Source organism: Chiloscyllium plagiosum, chromosome 22, assembly GCF_004010195.1.
Source record: "Chiloscyllium plagiosum isolate BGI_BamShark_2017 chromosome 22, ASM401019v2, whole genome shotgun sequence".
Classification (NCBI taxonomy): Eukaryota; Metazoa; Chordata; class Chondrichthyes; order Orectolobiformes; family Hemiscylliidae; genus Chiloscyllium; species Chiloscyllium plagiosum.
In genome coordinates this window covers 16,833,735-16,855,543 of record NC_057731.1, presented here as the reverse complement: position 1 = coordinate 16,855,543, position 21,809 = coordinate 16,833,735, and the positions used below count along the sequence as shown (strand labels likewise).

At 41.6% G+C, this 21,809-nt stretch overlaps 1 protein-coding gene across 1 annotated transcript in view; it reads left to right on the top strand.

Annotated features, from left to right (window-relative positions):
• march5 (membrane-associated ring finger (C3HC4) 5) overlaps positions 1–21,809 on the top strand; it is a 120,000-nt gene that overhangs the window by 85,768 nt on the left and 12,423 nt on the right. Inside the window, exons 3-4 of the mRNA XM_043712508.1 lie at positions 5,861–5,991; positions 8,893–9,076. Coding sequence (XP_043568443.1) covers positions 5,861–5,991; positions 8,893–9,076 — 315 coding nt within the window. The remainder of the gene's footprint in view (positions 1–5,860; positions 5,992–8,892; positions 9,077–21,809) is intronic.

The window sequence follows — 21,809 nt, the reverse complement described above, 5'->3', positions numbered from 1 at the left end:
GTGGATGCTTTGGAGAGGGTGCAGAGAAGATTTACCAGGATGTTGCCTGGAATGGAGAATAGGTCGTACGAGGATAGGTTGAGAGTTCTCGGCCTTTTCTCGTTGGAACGGCGAAGGATGAGGGGTGACTTGATAGAGGTTTATAAGATGATCAGAGGAATAGATAGAGTAGACAGTCAGAAACTTTTTCCCCGGGTGCAACAGAGTGTTACAAGGGGACATAAATTTAAGGTGAAGGGTGGAAGGTATAGGAGAGATGTCAGGGGTGGGTTCTTTACCCAGAGAGTGTGGGGGCATGGAATGCGCTGCCTGTGGGAGTGGTAGAGTCAGAATCTTTGGTGACCTTTAAGCGGCAATTGGATAGGTACATGGATGGGTGCTTAAGCTAGGACAAATGTTCGGCACAACATCGTGGGCCGAAGGGCCTGTTCTGTGCTGTATTGTTCTATGTTCTATGCTGAACTTTCAATCCACATGATGTTTGTCATTCCAAGATCAGAACAGAGCCATTCTGCTCACATGCCCTTAACTGAGAGGGAAAGGTGGATTGACACACCTATTTGTACTTTCATGAAAAAGGACATAATTTAAACTCCACATAATTACATAGTTATACTGAGATCAAAAATCTGCTGGCATTTTCATCCTAAATTGTATCTCACATTATTATACTGAGCTGTGCCATAGAATTTTATTCTTGCACTTAATTATTTTATGAAATGTTACTAATCTTTGTAAGCACCTATTAATGTGATACATGTTCTTGAAAATTAAGCAAATGATCCAATTGCATTGAAAGCAGGTTAGGTTACTAAAAACTGGGTTCGGGATTACAGTCTCCATCTTAGATCAGCTACTAGCAAAATATGTGATCCTGTGTTACTGGTTTGCTTCAGGTTTTTGTTTAAATTTGTATAGCTGCACTATATTTATTTGTATTTAAATATTTGTCTTCTGGATGTAGGCTGTGTAACTAGAGGCTCGTTTATTGCCAATCGTGGTTGCCTTCACCTTGAGCAGCTGTAGGATTGTTAGTTGTTCTCCCACGGTGGTGGTTGTCTTGTTTAAGCAGACCTGCAGCTCCTGTATCTGAAGGAGTTTTGACATCTTGACTGTTGTTGACAGAACAGCCCCATTACTGAATTGGTTTTGGTATCAACTGTCAGTGCACTTCTCATTCATCCTAAAAATATGGTTATATGACCTACTGCATTGTCCTATGTGTGGTTTACCAATGTTTACTTTTCTGTTCCATCCTATTCAGTGGTTCTACAGATCCATAAGAATTTTGTTTCAGAAAGCAATCATGTTTTTGAGTAAGAGGATGTGTAATTTAATGTTCTAAGGGCCTGGCAAGAAAAGGATTGTTTCTATGGCAGCTTCAGTATCTCCCAACCATTTTGGGCCTAATAATTGCTCTATTAAGAGCTACTTTCAACAGTCAAAGACAATATTGTTCACATTGCTGATCACATTTAGAGCCAACACCAACCAGCTTTGTGATTTTAACACTAACTTTTGGAAGCGGCTGGCTTACTGTTCTGAATTTGGCACTAAAGAATCTAATTGACAAATTTGTATTGAAAGTTTATGGTGCAATTATGTCTGTACAAATAATGAAGAGCACAGAACTTAAATATTGCTAAAAGGAGACACAAAGTTGAAGCTTTTCATCTTTCACTCGTCTTGAAGGGAGATCCAGTTTAGACAACGTGAGAAGGGGATGGTCTTTGGTTGCAATAATATTGGCATGGTGATACAGCATGAACAATTGATTGTCAATCTTAGTTCTCAGCCCAGGCACACAGATTGATTGTTCAGGGTGTTGTCATGGGAATACAGCAGGGATTGGCAATTTGATGACTCGTTTTATTTTGAACCTTGCCACTTTGCAGTGAGCCCAGAAAATTTTATGCGTGGACAGGATGCTGCTGTCAAGCCAGTGAAAACTTTTGCCTTCCACTCAAATTAGGTAATATGATATGACTTTCAGCACCAATGTGATGCTTTCGGCATATATCCTAATAACTGGTGGACCGTATCAAATAGTATGTCTCATTGACAATTCACAGCACGCAGCCATGTGCTCAACCACCCAATGCTTGCAAGCCTCAAAACAACATGCCCACCATTTGGATGTAATACTGCCTTTGGAGATCATTTATTTTAAAATGTGCTAAGCGTTACACCTGAAATTAATTTAAGGTAACCTGTCGAGCTCACAATGTGATGATCATTCCTGAACTACACACTAATATATAGAATCCTGTTTTATGTAAGTAAAAGGATTTTGTGCATAAATTGCACCCTTTTCATGGAACTTTCAGCTTTGTATTGGAAGTAGCCATTTCCTCCCCTCACTCATACTCTCCTTGCACCTCGGTCGTGCTCTGTCCCATCTTTCTTGTATAATGTCATACACGTTCTCTTCCTCCAAGAGACAAAAGGAGGGAAACCAGCACTGTTTGTGAAATGCCTTGCCAGCATGTAGGATATTGCCTTTGTGAAGCTAGTGGCAAGCCGATGCCTTGAAGCAGTCTCCATATGACTTGCAGATTTTGACATGGTGAAAGTGAAGTACTGATTGTGTAGTTCCAATCACTCTGTGTGACTTGGAGTGCAACTTGCACGTTATGCTCCCAAGCATCTGTTGCTCTTGATCTTCTTTGTCTGAGATATCACAGATGAGTTGTTTCAGTGTATTGCATAGAGTACTAGAATCACACAACAGGATGTTTAGCCCATCAAGGTGTACTGACCTATCTACACTAATCCAGCTCTTGGCCCATAACCTTGAATATTATGACATTTCAAAATGTTCATCCATGTACTTGGTACACACAGTTAATGCTGTGCATCAGTGGTGAAGGAGGGACTGAACATTGAAGGTATAGTTTAGGATACTAGTCAAAGACACAGCTTTATCTTGGATGCTGTTGAGCTCCTCGAGTGCTGTCGGAACTGCCCTTATTCAATGAAGTGGAGATTGTTTTATCGCAGTACTCACCTGTGTCTTTATAGATAGTTAACAGGTGTTGGGGAATTAGAAGGTAAGCTACTTACTTCCAAATACCTAACTTCCTGACCTACTGTTGTAAATAAAACTATTTGTATCTGAGGAATTGTGAATGGTGCTGAATGAGTGAGTGAATGTCTGAATCATCAGTGAACATCCCTGCTTCTGACCTGATGGTTGCTGTGAAGCATTGATGCACCTGAAGATCCAGAGTCTAGCACAGTACGTTGAAGAAATATGATTGAGATAGTGTACCTTCAACAACCACAGTCGCCATCCTTTATGTTGGGACTAGTTGAGAGTTACCCCCAATTCCCATGGAGCCCAGTTTTGCTCAAGCACCTTTTTGCCACACTCTGTCTTGACTTCAAGGCTTCGCCCTCTTGCCTCTACTCACTGTTCCTCGCTGGCTTTTTGTACATGATTGAAAGATTCCTCATGTGCCTGTAATATCTAGAAATAATTTATCCTAGCCTTTCATACGTAGTGATCCCCATTTTGTAGAAATATATGTAACTCCATCAGGAACAATTTGGTCTCCAGAATCCTATTCCATCAATCTATTGCCCTGCAAGGCCACAGTACCAGTTTCTTTAATCTTGGACATATTGGACATACCATTTTTTGGAATGAAAGCAAGGACGTGCATTTATTAGATGACTATAACCTCCTTGGGGTACGTCAATGTGTTTCACAACCCATTAATTACTTTTTAAACTGCTACTGACACAAATGTGTAGACAATGCACACAGAGCAAGGTTGCAAATAGTTTGATAATGTTTAGCAAGGACACCAGTAGAAGTTGTAACTCTCTTTGAGCAGTACTATTGTTATGAAGATGTGGAGTATACCTTTTAAGAGAGTTAAAAGCAGCAGAACTACCAGACCCAACACCAAGTGCACTTAAAAAATGGAGCAATGTAACACTGGGCCGAACCATGCGATTAGTTTGTTGCTCGGAGACAAAAACAAATTCTAATTCGGCCACACAGTTTAAATTATACCCGAAACATATCAAACTCCAATTAAGTTTGAATTTAGTATATTGACAATCTTAAAAGCTAATGACACAATCCGATGCTCTGGAGTATAAGACTGGGGAAAAATGAATAGTTTAGAGGAGATCTGCCATGTCCTAGTATGTAAGAGACTGCTTTAAAAAATATCACTCTTAAAAGTATCTCTCTTAAAAGTCCCTTTTCGATCAGTAACCTGTAACGCAGAAATTCCTAACCAGGAGAAAAGAAGACACAGGAAAATCCGAAGACAAGAACCTACAGCTGCCTGGTTTTGAGATAAGAACTGTTGTTTTGAAAATTTTAATTGGGAGCTTTATAGAAGGGAAGCTAAAAGATTGGTGAGAGAAAAATTGTAAATAGTGGTTAGTTAATTATTCTCTGTTAAACTTTAAGGAATAAAGTTTTTAATTTTTACTTTAAATGGTTTTTGGCCACTGAAATTTTTACAGATTACTGCATGGGATAAATCTTTTCTATGCTGCTGGTTTTAAATTTAGCAGGAGGGTTTACCCCATGTCGTAACACCATGAGTATCTTTTATGTTAACCTACAGAGGCAGGTAACAAAGCCTAATATCAGCTTTGGAAGAGTTTGCAGAAGAAGAATAGAGGTGGCAGGTAAGGTGACACGTTAGAAAAATATGTGGAAAGGCATTATGAAGTCACTTGAAATTTACACTGAAGAACGTGCAGCAATAAAATGAACATGAAAGAATAACAAGCTTGATTCCTTGATACTACAAATATATGTAAAGCTATTAAAAAGGCCTGCAGTACTTGGTTTTTTTAGTGGGATTGGGGTCAGAAAAACTACCAGGTGCTAGATTTCCACATGGAAATGCTTGTGTAACCTGGCAATTTTGTATTCTGTGCAATTTTAATTGCCATGTTAGAAAAAATGTGGCAAAAACATTGAGAATATGCAGTGTAGATTAACCAGGGTGGTTCTTGTTATGGAGGGTTAAGGTTATGTGCAGATATTTGAGATAAGTGAACAGTTTATGTTGCTGCAGAGAATGTAAGTGTATGTAAAAGTAGAAGTTATTTTGATAATGTGAAAAATAAAAATTTTTCCTTGGTAATGAGTCAGTGAGCAGAGTCCTTTACAGATCTTCACAGTGAGAAAAAAAAATTATAAGACTTCTCTCTGTGTAATGTTGTAGGACTATGGAGTTGTTTGCCACAAGGAGTCACTGAAGTATCAACTGTTTCATCTCTTCAGGCCCAGCAGAAAAGTATTGAAACAAAGGAATGGATTTTGGAGAATGTGGAGTGAATAGTACAGTGGGATGCCTTCAAAACTACTTTAACTAAAAAACCAGTACCAACTCAAATACTGTAGTTGATCTCCTTCTGCATCCCAAATTTTAGGATGCGGAATCAACCTTTTGGTGTAACAAAGTAAAATAGTTTCAATCAGCATACCATTTCAGAGAGAAAAACGTAGCATTATGTCTTCTTTCCAACACCAAGATTTCCATTTGCATAATTTGTGCCCTATTACAAATAAACAAAACCTGAAAGAGTAGGGAGCATCTCATAAGGTGGAATCATAATTTGAGTCTTTGTGATTTTCCAAAGTGTGATGAAAGGTATACCATTCACATTATTAATATCACTTTTGGAGTTTGGATTTTCAATATAAAGTCAGATAGATGCTGGTTACTTCTGTCAAGAGCTTTCCTTTCTAAAAAAGAACAAGATCGGAAAGCTTCTCTGGACAGTGACTTTCTTGTTGTAAATGTTAGAATGACAATCTCCCATTCATTTATTTTATTGTAACCATATTTTAGTCTACATTGTTATAATTTTCCCTTTGTTTTAGGTCCAGTTGTTTATGTACTGGATCTTGCAGACCGCCTCATCTCCAAAGCATGCCCATTTGCAGCAGCTGGAATCATGGTGGGTTCAATCTATTGGACAGCTGTCACATATGGAGCTGTGACTGTTATGCAGGTAATATACAGTACCTTGCCCATGATCTTGGACATTTCTGTTTGTTTGGATACGCTTTGACAAATGTGTAGCATGCGAACAGCAAATCTGACATCTGAATAAAACACACACTTTGGGGTGCAGTTATTGGTCAACACGAAAGCATTCAGCACAAAAGATAGCAGGAATAAGCCCTCCAGGCTGGTCAAGTCTGTTCTGCCATTCAGACCAATCATGGCTTACCTTGGGCTTCAGCTCTATTCTCTTAAAACCCCCTCCCTCCCCATAGACCTTGATTCCCTGAGAAACCAAAATTCTATCTATTCTAGTTTTAAGCATATTCAATGATGGAGCATCCACAACCCACTGAGGCAGAAACTCCAAAGATTCATGACAATTTGAGTGATTAAATCTTTCTTCATCGCTGTTGTAAATGATTGACCCCTTATTCTGAGATTCTGCCCCCATGTTTTAGATTGTCCAAACAACGGAAGCATCTTGTTTGTCCATGCTTTCAGGTCCCTTCAGAATCTTTTAATTTGTGAGGTCACCTCTCGTTCTTCTTAACGCCGGTGAATTTTGCCGCACCTTACTCAGCCTGGCATCATAGGACAACCTATAATCTCAAACTCCTGAACTTTTACAGTACTGCCTCCAAGGTAAGTATATCCTTACCCAAGTATATCCTTACCTAAGGAGACTAAAGTTTCACACGTACTTTGTGTGGTTTCTCAAAATTCTGTACAATTGTAGCAAGATTTCTTTATCCATGTACTTCAATAACTTTGCAATAACTGAGATCATATTGTTTGCCTTTCTAATTGTTTTCTGTATTTACTTGCATGCTAACTTTGAGCTCATTGTGTAAGCACGCACCCTGAGTGTTTCTGAACATTTACAAGTTTTATTAAAAAGCTTTTCTGATCTTACAAGCAACATTATTAAACTCTCACTTTACATTATATTCCATCTTCACCTTTGTTGTTGCTTACAATAATGTTCACATAGCGCACAACAAAAGAATAGTTTTGGTGAACTAAACAGTGGTAGGTAGACTGTAAGATATTCCTGAGAAGTTCTCAACAGCTCCCTGCTTTTTATTAAGAATGACTGCTAGCTTAACTGTAATCTGTATGCACATAATCAAGATTAGAGTAGTGCTGGAAAAGCGCAGCAGATCAGGAGGCACCGGAGGAGCAGGAAAATCAACCGTTTCTGGCCAAAGCTCTTCATCAGGAATGATGCTGGGAGCCTTGGGGGGTGGAGAGATAAAGGGAGGGGAGTGGGGCTGGGGAGTAGGTAGCTGAGAGTGCAATAGGTGGATGGAGATGGGAGTGAAAGTGATAGGTCAGAGAGGAGGGTGGAGTGGATAGGTGGGAAGGACGATTGACAGGTGGGACAGGTCATGAGTACAGTGCTGAGCTGGAAAGTTGGAACTGGGGTAAGGTTGGGGAAGGGAAAATGAGGAAACTGGTGAAGTCCACATTGATGCCATGGGGTTGAAGGATTCAGAGGCGGAAGATGAGGTGTTCTTCCTCCAGGCGTTTGGTTGGAAGGGAATGGTGATGGAGGAGGCGCAAGACCTGCATGTCCTCAGCAGAGTGGGAGGGGGAGTTGAAATGTTCGGCCATGGGCAATGGGGTTGATTAGCCCAGGTGTCCCAGAGATGTTCTCTGAGACGATCCGCAAGTTGGTATCCTGTTTCCCCAATGTAGAGGAGACCATATCAGGAGCAACGGATACAGTAAATGACATGTGTGGAAGTGCAGATGAAACGTTGATGGAGGTGGAAGGCTCCTTTGGGGCCTGGACGGAGGTGAGGGGCGGTGTGGGCGCAGGTTTTGCAATTCCTGTGGTGGCAGGGAGGGTGGGCTATTGGGCGTGGACCTGACCTGATAGTCACAGAGGGAACGCTCTTTACGGAAAGCAGATAAGAGTGGGGACGGAAATATATCTCTGGTGGTGGGGTCCATGGTGGTGAAGATGCCAGCAGATGATGTGATGTATACGGAGATTTGTGGGGTGGAAGGTGAGAGCAAGGCGGCAGGGTGGTTCTGTCCTTGTTGCGATTGAAGGGGTGGATTTCGTGGGCAGAGATGCGGGAAGTGGATGACATGCGTTGGAGGGCATCTTCAATCACATGGGAGGGGAAATTGTGGTTGTTAAAGGAGAAGACCATCTGGTGTGTTCTGTGGTGGAATTGGTCCTCCTGGGAGCAGATGCGGCGGAAGCGGAGGAATTGGATGTAGGGGATAGCATTTTTTCAGGAGGCAAGGTGAGAGGAGGTTTAATCCAGGTAGCTGTGGGAGTTGGTGGGTTTGTAGAAAATGTTAGTTACCATTGATGAAGATGGAGAGGTCCAGGAAGGGGAGAGAGGTGTCAGAGTTGGTCCAGGTGAATTTAAGGTCGGGGTGGAATGTGTTGGTGAAGTTGATGAACTGTTCAACTTCCCCACGGGAGCACGAGATAGCACCAATGCAGTCATTAGTGTAGCGGAGGAAAAGGTGGGGAGTGGTGCCGGTGTAACTCTGGAAGATAGACTGTTCTACATACTGACAGAGACAGGTATAGCTGGGGCCCATGCAGGTGTCCGTGGATACCCCTTTCATCTGGAGGAAGTGGGAGGATTCGAAGGAGAAATTGTTGAAGGCGAAGACCAGTTCAGCCAATGTCCATTTTAATGCTAGATTTTTTTTCATTCCCATGTGAGTGTACACATTCACTAATTGTAGATGTGAAACACTATATGATCACCTGCTTTGCTCTTATGAAATTTTTTTAAATTCTGAAACTTTTATACAATAATATTCATTAGACAAGTATTGATTCGAATTATCTTCCTTCTGTTAAATCTCCATATTTGCCATTATTGACCAAATTATTATTATTATTATGCATAATGTGGAATTTTGTATTGTTAAGGTTGTGGGACATAAAGAAGGCCTGGACGTCATGGAGAGAGCTGACCCGTTGTTCCTTTTGATTGGACTTCCAACCATTCCAGTTATGCTCATTTTGGGCAAGATGATTCGTTGGGAGGACTATGTCCTGAGACTGTGGCGAAAATACTCCAATAAGTTACAGATTTTAAACAGTATCTTTCCAGGTAATTCAAATGAATCTAGCAAAGTATTTAGGGAATGAATTATTTTTCAGACAACTAAAGATGACTAATTCATGTTTCTTTTATTTTTTTAAAATAATGCATTCTTCTTATAAAAGCTTACAAAAACTGATCATTGATATGGGTTGCTTGTCTATTTATGAGTACATTTATTAATCAGCAATCTGCCCCAACTCCCACCCCCCCCCGCCCCCCCCCAATTCCTTAATTTATATGGATAAGAAAAATCCAGGGCATAAGTTACAAAATTTAATGCACCTTTGATCATAATACCATAGGACATAGATTTAGGTAAGGGTAGGAGGTTTAGATAGGATGTGAGGAAAAACATTTTCACTAAGAGGATGATGGGAATCTGGAACTCGCTGATCGAGGCAGAAATACTCATGACATTTAAAAAGTATTTAAATATTCACTTGTAATGCAAATGCTTACGGGGCTGTGGGCCAAGTGCTAGAAAACTGAATTAGAATAGATAGATGGTTGCTTTTGCCTCAGGCTCACTGGGCTGAAGGACATTTTTCTGTCTTGTCTGTGACTGTCTAGTCCAACAGCAGGTAGGGAATTTAAATAGTTAATTGTATAATTCTGAGTTAAAGAATTTTTTTTGTCAGTAATAATGACCATGAAACTGTTGGGTTTTTACAAAAGCCCACTGGGTTCACTAATGTCATTTAAGTAGAAAATCTGCTACCCTTACCCAATCTGGCTTAAATGTGACTTGAGTTCCATTGCATTGTTGTTCATTCTTTAATGCCTCTGGTAAAGTCTTGCAAGTGACACAGTTGTAAGAAACCACTATAAACGAAAAGGATGAATTATATGGCAATAACCATGGCATTAGAGAAGATGAAGTAAGGTATAGCCAGTCCAGTTCATGTTGAAATGTTCTGATTCACATCTGTCTGTCAAACTAATCAAGCAACAGTCTGATACCTGTACTCAGAATCATCTTTTTAAGGAATATCCCATTATCTCTTATTGCTATACATGTTCCACAATCAGGGCCAATCTACCCAAGGACACCCCATTTTGGTATACTTTATATATAATATATATAAAAGAAAGAGAGAGAGTAAACCTGAGAGTTAATAGTATTGAGTCCTAACCCCATTAAGTCTTTTGGAATCAGGTTAAGCACAAGCAAGGAAAACTAGAACAGTACAGGCCCTCGATTTTGTGCCAACGTTTTATCCTACTCTATGGTCAGACTAACCTACATACCCTTCATTGTACTATTTTCCCAGTGCCGATCCAAGAGTGGCTTAAATGTCCCTAATGTATCTGACTCTATTACCACTGCTGGCAGTGCATTCCATGCACCTACCATTCTCTGTGTAAAGAACCAACCTGTGACATCTTCTGTAAACCTTCCTCCACTCACCTTAAAATTATATCCCTTGTGATAGCCATTTCCGCCCTGAGAAAAAGTTTCTGGCTATCCACTCTATCTATGCCTCTTATCATCTTGTACATCTCTATCAAGTCACCTCTCATCCTCCTTCGCACCAATGAGAAAAGCCCCAGCTACCTCAACCTTTCTTCATAAGACCTGCCCTCTAGTCCAAGCAGCAACCTGGTAAATCTCCTCTGCACCGTTCCTCCACATCCTTCCTATAATGAGGTGGCCAGAACTGAACACAATACTCCAAGTGTTGTCTAACCAAAGCTCACGGCAGCATAACCTCACGGCTCTTAAACTCAATCCCCCTGCTAACACATCATATGCCTTCTTGACAGTCCTATCAACCTGGTTGGCAACTTTGAGGGATCTATGGACATGGACCTCAAGATCCCTCTGTTCCTCTACGCTGCCAGAAATTTGACCTTTAACCTTGTAGTCTGCATTCAGATTCAACCTTCCAAAATGAATCACTTCACACTTTTCCAGCTTGAACTCCATCTGCCACTTAGCAGCCCAGTTCTGCATCCTGTCGATGTCCAGTTGAACCTACAACAGCCCTACGCACTATCTACCACTCAACCAACCTTTGTGTCATCAGCAACCTTACTAACCCACCTTTTCATTTCCTCATCCAAGTCATTTATAAAAATCACAAAGGCAGAGGTCCCAGAACTAATCCCTGTGGAACACCACTGGTCACCAAGCTCCAGGCTGAGATCCCAGTGCAGCTACTAATTATTACCACCGACTGCCTTCCCTCACTTGACAAAATCACCACTCTTCCATGTTGAATGCCAAGTAAAAGTACACTGAAGATGTCATGGGCACAATATGTACTTGGATAGAGAGTTCTATGCTACATCTTCACAAAGAGTAGTTTGGTAGCATGACCAAATGGTTGTGTCCTGAAGTACATGATTGCCAGGGCTTGTATTAAGTGGTGAGAGAAGCAACACATGCGAATAACATACTTGACATCATCCTTGCCAGTCTATGTTTCATAATTGCATCTATCCATGATGATATTAGTAGGAATAATCACAGTACCATACTTCTGAAAATGAAATTGATCTTAATACTGAACCCATTGTGTTGTGTTGGAGTATCCCCATGCTAAGTGAATGATTCAGAAGATTTATCTGCTAAAACTGGACACCCATGAGTTGTGGGCCATCAGCAGCACAGTTGTATCCTTTCAAAATTTGTTAAGTCATGCCCTGGCACTGTCCTATTACTGTCAAGATTAGAGTGGTGCAAGAAATGCACAGCAGATCAAGCAGCATCTGAGGAGTAGGAAAATCGACGTTTTGGGCAGGAGCTCTTCATCATTCCTAATGAAGGGCTCCTGCCCGAAACATCGATTTTCCTTCTTCTCAAATGCTGCATGACTTGCTGTGCATTTCCAGCACCACTCTAATCTTGACTGTAATCTCCAGCATCTGCAGTCCTCCCTTTCGCCTACTGTCCTATTACTGTTAAGCTAGGGAATAAATGCTACTTCAGTAAGGGGTGTAGAAGAGCATGACAAGAGTGGCACCATGCATACTTAATAAGAAACCGTCAACCTGGCATGGTCCACAAGACAGAATTACATGCAAGTTAAACAGATGAAGCAGCCTGTTTTTGAGCATGTCGTCATTATACAACCAACAAACCTGATCAAAGCTCTGCAGACCGGCTTACCCTATCATATGTGATTCTGGACAATAAAATATGTAATAGGAAGAGGGGACCATGTGAACATCTCCATCCTCGGTGATTCCATACCATCAGTTTCTTGAATCACCATTTATCAGGAGTATAACTGGAACAACTGTGTAGATATTATGGCTAAAACAGCAGGTCATCCTTTGTCAAGTGACTTAGTTTCTGACCTTTACACCATCTGCAAGGCACAACTCAATAGTATGAATGAGACTACATAGAAAATACAACCATATGATTGGCAGATCCTCCAATATCTTGCTGTGACTGCACTGTATACCATCCACAAGATGTGCTGCAGCATTATTCAATATAACCTTTTCAAACCTATAAACTTTATCACCTATAAGAGAAGGGTAGGAACGGCTTGGGAACATCACCTGCAAGTTCCTCTCCAAGCCATTTACAGATATGGAGGTATACCGTTAACCATTCATTGTGACTGTGTCATAATCTGAGCAATCCTCCCTGGCAACATTGTGGGAAAGGATGACAGTAATACAAAAAGGAAACTTTGTATCACTACTGTGGGGTATTATGGATAGGCAATAAATGCTGCTGAGCTAGTGATGCCTGAGCTCCATGAACAAACTAAAGAGAAAAAAAAACTTATTACTAATAGCTGGAAATTAAGGTATGCTTTCATAATGCTGTGGTTCAATAATCACAAATTTCCTTTCCTCCTGTCTTGCTGAACCTTATACCTTTCATTCCCTGTCCAACTCATTCCCTATCACTTTACGTTTCAATCCTTTGGACTCTACCAGCCACTTTTCCATCACCCCTCTCTGCAACTCCCTTCGGAAGATGGTGGAAGCAGAGTTTTTGAACATTTTTTAAGGCAAGATTTCTGATGAGCACAAGGATGCAAGGTTATTGTGGGGAGCAGTTGGGAAGGAAATGGGAATGTAGAGTAATCTGATCAATTGGTCTACAATTGACTCTGCTTTCAGCTTCCGAGGCCTTAAATTCTGGAATTCCCTCCACAAACCTTCTGTTGTACTTCTTTCCTCCCTTACCTTCCCTTTGTTTTTCCCCTCCCCTCTTTAACTTCATCAAGGGGAAGTCATGCCTGACAAACCTTCTAGAATCTTTTGAGAACTAACAAGCAATTTAGACTAAAGAGAGCCGATGGATGTGATCGACCTGGACTTCAAGAAGGTCTTTGAAAAGGTGCTTAGGGATGTGCTTAAGGATGTACTTATGAGGCTGCTGACTAAGATAAGGGCCCATGGTGTTAGAGGCAAGGTGCTAACATGGATAGAAGATTGACTATCTGGCAAAGAGTGGGGATAAAAGGGTCTTTCTCAGGATGGCAGCCAATGACAGGTGATGTTCTGCAAGGGTCAGTGTTGGGACCACAGCTTTTCACTTTATATATTAATGATCTAGATGAAGGAACTGAGGGCATTCTGGCTAAGTGTGCAGACAATACAGATAGGTTGAGGGACAGGTAGTCTTGAGGCAGGGAGGTTGCAGAAGGATTTGGACAGGTTAGGAAGTAACAGATGAAATACAAGATGGGAAAGTGAGGTCATGCACTTGATTAGGAAGATTAGAAGCATGGACTGTTTTCTAGATGGGCAGAAAATTCAGAACTCTAAAGTGCAAAGAGACTTGGGAGTCCTAGTCCCTGATTGTCTCAAGGTAAATTTGCAGGTTGAATCAGTAGTTAGGAAGGCAAATGCAATGTTGGCATTTATTTTGAGAGGAATATAAAAATTATAAAAGTGGGGATGTACTTCTGAGGCTGTAACGGGCTCTGGTCAGCCCACATTTGGACTATTGTGCGCAGATTTGGGCTTCATATCTTAGAAAAGATGTACAGGCCCTGGATCGGGTTCAGAGGAGGTTCACATGAATGGTCACAGGAATTAAAAGCTTAACATAAAAGGAACATTTTAGGGCTCTGGATCTATACGCAATGGAGTTTAGCAGGATGAGGGGGGGATCTAATTGAAACTTAGATTATTGGATGGCCTGAACAGAGTGAATGTTGGGAAGATGTTTCCATTGGTAGGAGAGACTAGGACCTGAGGGCAAAGTCTTTGAGTAAAGGGAAGACCTTTTAGTATGGAGATAAGGAGAAATGTTTTCAGCCAGAGAGTGGTGAATCTATGGAATTCACTGCCGCAAAAGACCGTAGAGGCCAGGTCATTGAGTATATTTAAGACTGAGATAAGTTCTTTATTGTCAAGGGGATCAAGGGTTACGGGGAGAAAGCAGGAGAATGTGGTTGAGAAACTTATTTCTCAACCCCCCCCTCCGGTCCACAAGCCTCATTCCTGATGAAGGGCTTATGCCCGGAACATCAATTTTCTTGCTCCCCGGATGCTGCCTGACCTGTGCTTTTCTAGCCCTCTGCAAAACCTGTGCCCACTCCTCCCCACTCACCTCCATCCAAGGCCCCAAAGGATTCATCCACATCTGACAGAAATTTACCTGTACCTCCACTAATGTCGTCTCCTGTATCCATTGCGCACGATGTGGTCTCGTCTACATTCAGGGAGACAGGATGCCAACTTGTGGATTGTCTCAGAGAATATCTCCGGGACACCCACACCAACCAATCCCACCGTCCTGTGGCTGAACACTTCAACTTGCCCTCCCAATCCACCAATGACATGCAGGTCCTGAGCCTCTCCATCACCAAATCCTAACCACCTGACACCTGGAGGAAGAACACCTCATCTTCTGCCTTGGGACCCTGCGACCACACAGGATTAATGTGGATTTCACCAGTTTCCTTATTTCCCCTCCCGCCACCTTACCCCAGTCCTAAGCATCCAACTCGGTATCACCCTCTTGACCTGTCCATCGTCTTTCCCATCTATCTGCTCCACCCTCCTCTCTGACCTATCACCTTCTCCCCCACCTTCATCCACCTTTTGCAGTCTCAGCTACCAGCCCCCACCCCTCCCATTTATTTCTCAGTCCCATGCCAGATGAAGGGCTTATGCCTGAAACGTCGATTCTCCTGCTTCTCAGATGCTGCCTGACATGCTGTGCTTTTCCAGCACCACACTCTCAACTTGAGAAATTTATCAGCTATGATTAAATGGCGGAGCAGACTCAGTGGGCTGAACGGCCTAATTTCTGCTCCTGTGTCTTATGGTTTTATGAGCATTGTGATTTACACTTTACCGGCCTTGTGACTCCGTGTCAAATCTAGTTTTCTGATGCTTCTGTGAAATGCCTTGGAATATGTTATTTTGTTAAAGGTGCTATCTGAATATACGTTGTTGATATTTAAAAAAAGTTGTCATTAAATTTTGAAATCAATGCATTTTATCTAGCAGTTTTAATGTTATGTTAAAATGATTGTGACTAAACATAAGGTGATTTGTTACACATAACTTGGAGTATCAAGAAAGTCCTGCTGCCATCAAACATTGCTGTAATTCATCAAATAATGGTTCATGTTGTGTATGCCTTAGACAGGGTTGCCAGGCATTTGCATGATTTGGAAGGTGTTCGACAGGAAAGACTAGAGGTTGATAGAACCTTATGCGACTGCAGCAGCTGTTACATTGCCAACTTGAGCATGGAGGATTTACGTCAGCACTAGAGATCAGTTCTTCTGTTAGTGCTTCATTCTATAATTTTTGCAGAAGCCTGACAGTCCAACCATATTTGGCACTGTAATCTATTCCACATTCGCAGTTAAATGGCTTTGACTTTGCTCCAAGAAGAAAATAGGGATTCTTTGGGCCTTTTCTAATAACTTGAATTTGACAACATTTTTGCTTTTTGGCTGTTTTATGGCACATTCCATTCTAGTGTTTACAATTACTTTGTTTATGGCATAGTTCTTCAGCCCATTTCATTTTTAGGCATCATATTTACTATTTTCTTGCTTGCAAAATCTGATGTAATAGACCACTATAATTCAGATGAGAGCCAACCATTCTGTAATTGGTGGTGTCATCAGAAATTCAAGTAACTTACCTTTTTGTAGCAGTACAAAATCTTTACTGAAGCCAAGAATCAAATTCTGACAAATTCTTTGCTTGTCAATAACTTTGCTTTTTTTTTTTGGTTATTCAATTTTCTGAGAATACTGTGTGACCAGTTCGAACAGTTTAATGCATCTCCCTATGACACATTCTGTTTGATGCTACCTAAATGTAGATGGTTTTAATGGTTGGTGCCATTTCTGTAGCATGAAGCCAAGAGTGAAATATTATGTTCTGCGCTGGTCAACATGGAGACCATAAGAAATAGGAACAGGAGTTCAGTCACTTCAGCCTGCTCTGCTATTCAGTAAGAACATGGCTGATCTGACACTCTTCATGTCCACTTTCCTGCCTTTTTCCCAAAACCCTTGATTCTATTACTGACAAAGAATTTATATATCTTGTCATAGAGTCGTAGAGATGTACAGCATGGAAATAGACCCTTCAGTCCAACCAGTCCATGCCAATCAGATATCCCAACCCAATCTAGTCCCACCTGCCAGCACCCGGCCCATATCCCTCCAAACCGTTCCTATTCATATACCCATCCAAATGCCTTTTAAATGTTGCAATTGTACCAACCTCCACCACTTCCTCTGGTAGCAAAGGGTTCAGAAAAGATTTACAAGAATGTTACCACGGTTGGAGGATTTGAGCTATAGGAAGAGGCTGTACAGGCTGGGGCTGTTTTCCCTGGAACGTCCTTAAGTATACACAAGCAGTCTGCTTTTACATCTCTGTGGCCAGGAGTTCCAAAGATTCTCAACCCTCAGAAGAAGATTCTCCTCATCTCAGTCTCCAATTAACTATGCTCTCTGATCCTAGACTCTTCCCATGAGGAGAAACATCCTCTCAGCATTTAATCTGTCAAGCCCTTTTAAGAATCCTGTGTTTCAATGAGATCACCTCCCATTCTTTTAAACTCCAGTGAGGAAAGTCCGAACCTGTTTAGGCTTTGGTTATAAGACCATCCATCCATACCAGGGATCATCCCAGTAAACCTTCTCTGAACTGTCTTCAATTAAATAATATTTTTTAAATGATTCAAGTTTGAAATGGTGTATTATAGGGTAAGAAAGATGGCTACAAATTACTCCAATCTAACTTCAGAGAAAAATTGTAAAAGGTCCAGCGTTTTACCTTTTGTAAAAGAGGACATTTTGGTATGAGCCGCAATAATGTTTACACTATTGTGAAGAAGATTTAAACGTTATAATTCATGATGGATGTGGGTTCAAACCTGAAGCACAACTAAAACATTTGGGGATGGTTTTATCACAAAAAAACTATATTGAAGGACAACAAAATAATAATGTGAGTAGATCTAAAATAGTTTTGAAGAATGGAGGAATAGAACAACTTGTCACAATTATGGTCACTGTCAAACATGTTTTGAGGCACTGAAGAGGGTGCAAGTAAGATTTACAGGGATTACACTAGAAATACAGAGCTGTACAGATGTTTGTCCTGAAGAAAGAAAGAAAGAAAGAAGGAGAGAGAGAGTGCACAAATCAGTTAGTTTGTGATTTCATTTGCTGTGACTGGCTTGTTGCAGCTTTATGAAGTTTGATTGCAGGGATATTCATTTTTAATTATCCAACTATGGCTTTCATGTGTGAGGCATATGTTTGCTGCCTTTTCCTCCAGGCAATATTTCTTCAAGAGATGGTTGAAACAAATTAATTTGGAATCCCAATAACTCCCTACACAAGGTTTGGAGATTACTTTCTTCAGTAAGTGCAGCATGCCTACAGATATGACTCTAAGGCTTTTTCTCCACCGCCCCCCCGATATGAATCTAAGGCTTTTTCTTCCCCGCCCCCCCCCCCCCCCCCCCAGAAGTGAGGATCATGGTATTTAGATCCATGTTGGAAAGAGATATGACAATTTTCCACCAAAATTTGAATGCCATCGAAGAAGTAAAACGTTTCTTATCCTGTATCGCACTACAGGATGTCCCGTTGTGCGGATATTGGTTCTTTCTTCAGAGCATCCAAAATCAAACCATCTCCTAATTGTTCTGTATACGCTTCTCTTCAAATGTTGATCTACTTCTTCCTTAAAAGATGTCGTAGTGGCGAGATTCAAGATGGTGGCAACCCAATAAGTCTGAGTCTGCAGTGCTCTTCCTAAGACTCGGGCAAAGCGGGGCACCCACTTTCACCACACCCTTTAAATCATTTAGGATAGCTTTTGCCCAGCATACTCAGTCATTTTACATCAAACTTGGATAGTTTGGTGTTTCTTTTAAAATGACTAAAGGTGAAAACTCCCGCAGCTCGCAACAGGCAGGGATCCCTTCCCCACCCCTTTCCGCAGCAGCAGAGAAGTCCGCAGCTGATTCGGGGACTTGCCTTCAGTGGCGAGCCTGCTGTCCGGGATCACGAAACTTCAGGAGAAGATTGACGCTTTCATTGAAGCAATGCGGTCCAGGTGTGAGTCGATCTCTGTCATGCTGCAGAAGCATGACCGAGAGAGCGAAAAACTCGAGCAGTGCGTTGGAGGGACAGAGCAACGGGCCGCGGCCTCAGAGACAGCTGCAGAGTCGTCCGTGGGTCAGGTCCGGGCTCTCAAACAGCGAATCCGGACCCTGGATTAACTCTGGTTTTATAAAAACACTTGAATTTGTTTACTCCATTTTATAATGCCTGGGCTGAGGGTGGGGCTCTAGCTAGGAGAGGCTGTGGTGGGGTTATTGATAGGTAGTTATGCCCCCTGGGAGCAAGGGGGTCTCCTTTCAAATGTTTTGCATTGTTTTCTTTATTTAGGAGTAGTTTTTAATTGTGTTGGTTTAAATGTTTTAACGAGTTTTTGTATTTGTGAATTTTCTATGGTCTTTATTCAAGGTCTTTTGGGTGGGGTTCTTCCTCCTGGTGGGTCTCGGGCTTGTCTGGACGATCATGGCTAGCCAGTCACTTAGGTGGTGCACCTGGAATGTCAAGGGGAGTAATTCACCAATCAAAAGGAAAAAGATACTATCAAGTCTTAAAAAAAGAAAGGGTTGATGTAGCTCTCTTACAGGAGACACATCTACTTGATAAAGCACACTTAAAGCTACAACAGGTGGATTTGATCAGGCTTTCTTTTCATCTTTCAGTTCAAAAAGTAGGGGTGTAGCCATTCTTAGTCAGAAGGATCTTCCTTTCCAAATGTTAAGCCAGATAAAAGATGAGTCTGACGATTATATATTGATCGAAGCCCTAATACATGGAGAGGAATATGGAATTTTAAATATTTATTGCCCCTTGGCAGACCCTTTTAAATTTGTAACGGAAGCTTTCTCTAAGTTGATGGCTTTTGGAGTCCGCCATACAATTCTAGGAGGAGATTTTAACTGTATTATGGACCCAGAGACAGATAGGATACATAGGAGCACTATGGGTATATCTCTTGAGATCTAGACAACTGGCGGATCTGAATAAAGAGCTAGGATTAGTAGATGTGTCGAGGTGCCTTTACCCCCAGGGTAGAGACTTTACTTTCTACTCTAACCCACACAAGTGCAAGACCAAATTGATAGGTTTTTGCCCCTTCGACCCTTCTGAATTCGATACTGTCTTGTAAAATAGGTAATATAGCTATTTCTGATTACGCTGCAGTATATATGAAGTCAAAACCAGGGATGATGGGATAGGCCCCCGACATTGGCGTATGGATCCCTTCTTATTGAAGGATTGCAAATTTATAAAGTATTTTTCGCAGGAATTCAAAACCTTCTGGGAAATACCTTCTGGGAAATTAATTCAGGTACGGCCAGTAACCCGTCGATGATGTGGGAGACCACTAAGGCTTATGCGCGAGGCTTGGTCATCGCCTATTCTGCGACCCAGAAAAGACAAAAGGGAGAGCAACAGCACTTTCTCGAGGCTCGCTTGAAGGCAGCTGAGAGAGCGTATGTTGACAGGCCCTCCATTATTAAGCTACAAAGGATCACAGCCCTTAGGGCAGCCTTGACTACCGCACTTACCCAAACAGCAAAGAGGGAAATATTATTCGCAAAGCAGAGATTATTTGAATATGCTGACAAGCCTGGCAGATATCTAGCGTACCTTGCTAGCAAGAATAAGGCTCCCCAAGCCATCACGTCCATTAGAGAAAGTGCTGGTACCTTGACTTGTGATTGTAAAAAGATCAATACAGTCTTTAGAAAGTTCTATTTTGAACTGTATAAATTGCAGGACTGTGAGGATAAATCTGGGAAGATGGAATCCTTCTTTAAAAATTTGGCCCTTCCAGGCTTAACCTCTGAGTAGGTGTCGATCTTGAATGCCCCCCTAACAACCCAGGAAGTACTGGATGCGGTTAGGCAGCTTCAGAGTGGCAAAGCGCCTGGGCCAGACAGATTCCAGGTTGAGTTCTATAAAGAATTTATAGGGGAACTGGCCGGGCCACTGATAAATATGTACAATTACTCACATAGTCAGGGCTGCCTCCCGCTTTCGTTGAGAGAAGCAAATATCTCTCTCATCCTTTAAAAGGGAAAGGCCCCAGAAGATTGTTCATCATATAGACCCATATCCTTGCTAAACATGGATTTCAGAATTCTTTCCAAGATGTTAGCATTAAGACTGGAGACGGTCTTACCATACAACATAAAAGAGGACCAGGCGGTGTTCATAAAGGGTCGCAGGTCAACTAATACTGTTAGAAGGGTTTTAAATATGATACAAGTCTGTCAACAAGGAACAATACTGGGTCTAACGGTCTCCTTGGACGCAGAGGAGGCATTTGATCGGGTAGAATGGCCATATCTTTTTTACACACTGGAAAGTTTCGGTGTCGGAGAGGTATTTACTAAATTGGGTTTCAATGTTATATAATCTCAAAGCAGCGGTGACCACCAATGGTTTGGGTTCAGGTAGCTTTAGTGTTGGCAGGGGCTGTCATCAGGGATGTCCCCTTTCACCATTATTATTCATGCTAGTGATTGAACCACTAGCGGAAGCTATACAAGCTGACCCTAACGTAACGGCTCCAAGGGTTGGATCGGGCAAGCACAAAATCACTCTCTATGCGGATGATGTCCTCCTTTTCTTAAGTGATCCTTTGATATCCGTGCCATGCCGTTGGGAGGTCTTGCCAATGTATCCAATCTACCAGACGGATCTTGCTTTCCCTTTCGGTGGTCACCAGAAGGTTTTCTATACTTAGGTATTTTTATTACTCCAGTATTTGGTCAGCTGTATAAAGCCAATTTTGTGCACTTATTAGAGAAAATAAGGCAGGACCTTCAATGTTGGGGAGATCACCCAATATCTTGGTTAGGCAGAGTAGCCTTAGTTAAGATGAATATTCTACCTCCTCCTATATCCTATGAGAATACTCCCCCTGATGCTGCTGAGACAGGCGTTGCGTAAGCTCTACAGCTGGCTCAGCTCCTTTATTTGGAATCTTAGACGGCCCCTTATCAAATTGAAAAAGCTGCAGCTTCCACAAGCAAGGGGAGGACTGGACTTTCCAGATTTCAGGAGGTATCAGTTGAGCTCTTTATTATCTTATGTAGCTGATATAACCTGGTTAAATATTGAGACCTCCCAAGGAAAATGTTCCCTCATCAATCTTTTATTTATGGACAAGATGAGAGTTATTACGGACTATTGCAAAAATCCTATTGTAATAAATACACTTAAAGCCTGGAGGATAATGCAAC